We start from the raw sequence: 3,262 nt of genomic DNA, 5'->3' as shown, positions 1-3,262 counted from the left end.
TCAAGCAGTTCTCCTGCCTCAGCCTCCTAAGTAGCTGGGATTACAGGTGCCCACCATCATGCCTGGCTAATTTTTATTCTTTTTTTTTTTTTTTTGAGATGGAGTCTCACTGTGTCACCAGGCTGGAGTGCAATGGCGCAATCTCAGCTCACTGCAACCTCTGCCTCCCAGGTTCAAGCAATTCCCCTGCCTCAGCCTCCCAAGTAGCTGAGACCACAGGTGTGCACCACCATGCCTGGCTCATTTTTTGTGTTTTAGTAAAGATGGGGTTTCACCATGTTGGCCAGGCTGGTCTTGAACTCCTGACCTCAGATGATCCACTTGCCTTGGCCTCCCAAAGTGCTGGGATTACAGGCGTGAGCCACTGCATCTGGCCTATGACCTTTGTGTATAGAGGAACAGATGATAGATTAAGATGTTTGAAGTTAATTTAGATGTTTCAGCTGCTGGTGCCCCTGTGGATTCTGTATGTTTCAAGTATTGGAGGGATAATAAAAGTCTCCTGATAGAACTTGATAGATTAATAACTCCTATTCTAGCATGTGAGATAAGGGATACTGGACAGAGGGAAGGGACAGGCTAGAGATGAGATTGTATTGCTATGAAATGGAAGAGGCAGGATTTAACCAGAATGTAAAACTTGGAATGAACCTGTTTATGAGCTATTTCTCAAGAACTGACGAATCTGCCTGTATTATCTCAGTGTACTTTAGTAAAGTAATAAAAAGACACTTTGGCTGACCTAAGCAGAAAAGGGCAAGTTTATTATAAGGATATAAGATTGTCTTATGGAACTTGAAGACAAGGGTGTTTCTGAGCTATGGGATAATACTAGAATAAGGGTTTGGATGTCCTGACAGGATTTTCTTTCATTTCTTTTTCAAGTGAAGCTATCTACTTAATGGATGGTCATTGTCAATCAGGAATACTTACCAAAAGCAGGACATCAAATCATCCTCTGAAAGTGAAAGGAAGCAGTGAGGGTTGAGGAGAGAAGAAAGTATTTACCTGTGAAAACACAAGAAAAATAATTTCAGGTCTTACTGGTGTCAAGTGTAATTGGGAGGAAAGAGAACTGAGGATAGTACCATTAGATTTATCTTGGCAGTGATTTATCCAACAGAGTAAAGAGGCATGTTTAAGAGCTGCTAGATTGCTGGTTTTCTCTCTGTTTAAAATCAGGAGACTGAGCAAGATTATCTCTAAGGTAAGTATCCAAAGCTGTAAGTTTTGCTACTTAGGCAGCATCAGTGTCACCTAGTAGCTGGTTGAAAGTGCATTATCTCAGGTAACACCTCAGACTGACTGAACTGTGATCTGCATTTTCAATAATTTAGATATAGTTAAATAAATTTGGTACATCCAACAATGGATTATTAGGTGAGTGTTAACAAAAAGTTGTGGATGTGTATGAATTGCCATAAGAAAATGTTAATGATTTCTTGATTCCATTAAAAAACCACTTCTACATATAAAAAAAAACTGACTATAAATCAAATTGAATTACAGATGATTTCATTTTCTTTCATTTTCTTTATTATTCATTTATTAGCTGAATTTTTTTTATTATCTGAACTTTTACAGTGTGTATGTGTGTTTTAATTTTATGAAGAAAAAAAATGTAAGACCTTTTCTCTTTGAAGTCATTTCAGATTTAACACCTAGCATAGTAGTTAAGAGAATGGACTCTGGTGTCAGCCAGTTGGACTCCCTATTTCCTGAATTTTTGATATGCTTAGTAATTTGACTTTTGGAGCCTTTGTTCTCTCATCTGTATAATATAATAATAATAGAACCTACATTTTAAGAGTTTTGAGAATTTTTTTGTTTTGTTTTGTTTTGTTTTTGAGATGGAGTTCACTCTGTTCCCCAGGCTGGAGTGCAGTGGCGTGATCTCAGCTCACTGCAGCCTCCGTCTCCCTGGTTTAAGTGATTCTCCTGCCTCAGACTCCCAAGTAGCTGGGACTACAGGCACCCGCCACCATGCCTGGCTCATTTTTGTATTTTTAGTAGAGATGGGATTTTGCCATGTTGGCCAGGCTGGTCTGGAACTGCTGACCTCAGGAGGTCCTTCCACCTCAGCTCCCACAGTGCTGGGATTACAGGTGTGAGCCACCACACCCAGCCTGAGTTTTGAGAATTAAATGAGATTGCATGTCTGGTGCTTAACACAGTGCCTGGACATAGTAAGTGCTCCATTAATGTTTTTATTTCTGTTATTCCATTTTTTTGAGATCTGGTCAAACATACTTACCTTCTTTTCCCACTCTCCCCCAGAATTCTTCCCCTGGCAAAGAAATAGCAAAAATAGCAATTTAAAAAACCAAACACAACAAAATTAGTAGCCTTGGGTAAGTAACAAATTGTTAAGAAATAGAATCAAGGTTTCCAAAATTCCCCACAATTAGAATAAACAAAAGAGATTTGGATAAAAGTGTATAGTGTTAAACCTAGTGGTATTATTCTGTAGAGAATAGCTGTGGATTATGTGCATATTCATTTCTTTAATGCAGATATCTAATTGGTGTCTAATTTCTTTACGACAGGATACTTGTGTTAGCTTTAATAGAAGAGAAATGGAGGAGCCATAGAATATTAAGGATGAATTCAGGAAGGCCTGAGACCATGGAAAACTTGCCTGCTCTCTACACTATTTTCCAAGGAGAGGTATATTCTTTTGTGCTTTGAAAACTCGCCATTTATGTTAAGAATAGATTGAGGGTGACAACTGGGTTTGATGTTCCTGTCCACTTAAGTCTGTCTCGAGCATTACAACTTAAATGGGAAGGGCCAACGGAACATGTGGCAATCATATGTGCCTTCTCTAAGCTCCAGATATTTAAGTGTGTAGTTGACATCGTCAGTGGAATACCAGCATGTCTAATTTATGTTTTAAAATTAATTTATTTTTTCACTGCTGTGGTTTGAATGCGTCCCCTAAAAAGCATGTTTTGGAAACTTAATCTCTAGTGCATCAACGTTGGGAGGTAGGGCCTAGTAGGAGGTATTTAGGTCATGAGGGCTCCACCTCCTGAATGGATTAATGCCAATTATTGAAAGACTTGAGGCTGTGAGTTTGATCTCTTTCTCTCCTTCTTTTCTATTTTTTTTTATTGAGACGGAGTCTCACTCTGTCGCCCAGGCTGGAGTACAGTGGCCAGATCTCAGCTCACTGCAAGCTTCGCCTCCTGGGTTCACACCATTCTGCCTCAGCCTCCCTAGTAGCTGGGACTACAGGCGCCCGCCACCTTGCCCGGCTAGT

The 3,262-nt window shown here is 39.7% G+C and overlaps 1 protein-coding gene across 9 annotated transcripts in view; it reads left to right on the top strand.

The window, feature by feature from the left end:
* Positions 1–3,262, top strand: part of ZCCHC17 (zinc finger, CCHC domain containing 17) — a 73,493-nt gene that overhangs the window by 10,330 nt on the left and 59,901 nt on the right. For 6 of the 9 annotated variants that reach the window (XM_011955469.1, XM_011955474.1, XM_011955475.1 and 3 more), the window contains exon 2: positions 2,547–2,667. The exons of the other annotated variants lie outside the window; for them this stretch is intronic. In XM_011955469.1, the coding sequence (XP_011810859.1) occupies positions 2,602–2,667 (66 nt within the window). In that variant the 5' untranslated portion in view covers positions 2,547–2,601. The remainder of the gene's footprint in view (positions 1–2,546; positions 2,668–3,262) is intronic. 9 annotated transcript variants of the gene reach the window in all.

The sequence above is a fragment of the Colobus angolensis genome, unplaced genomic scaffold (assembly GCF_000951035.1).
Source record: "Colobus angolensis palliatus isolate OR3802 unplaced genomic scaffold, Cang.pa_1.0 Scaffold4, whole genome shotgun sequence".
Taxonomy (NCBI): Eukaryota; Metazoa; Chordata; class Mammalia; order Primates; family Cercopithecidae; genus Colobus; species Colobus angolensis.
The sequence above is the reverse complement of the archived record's forward strand: the minus strand, read 5'-3'. Positions and strand labels throughout refer to the sequence as shown.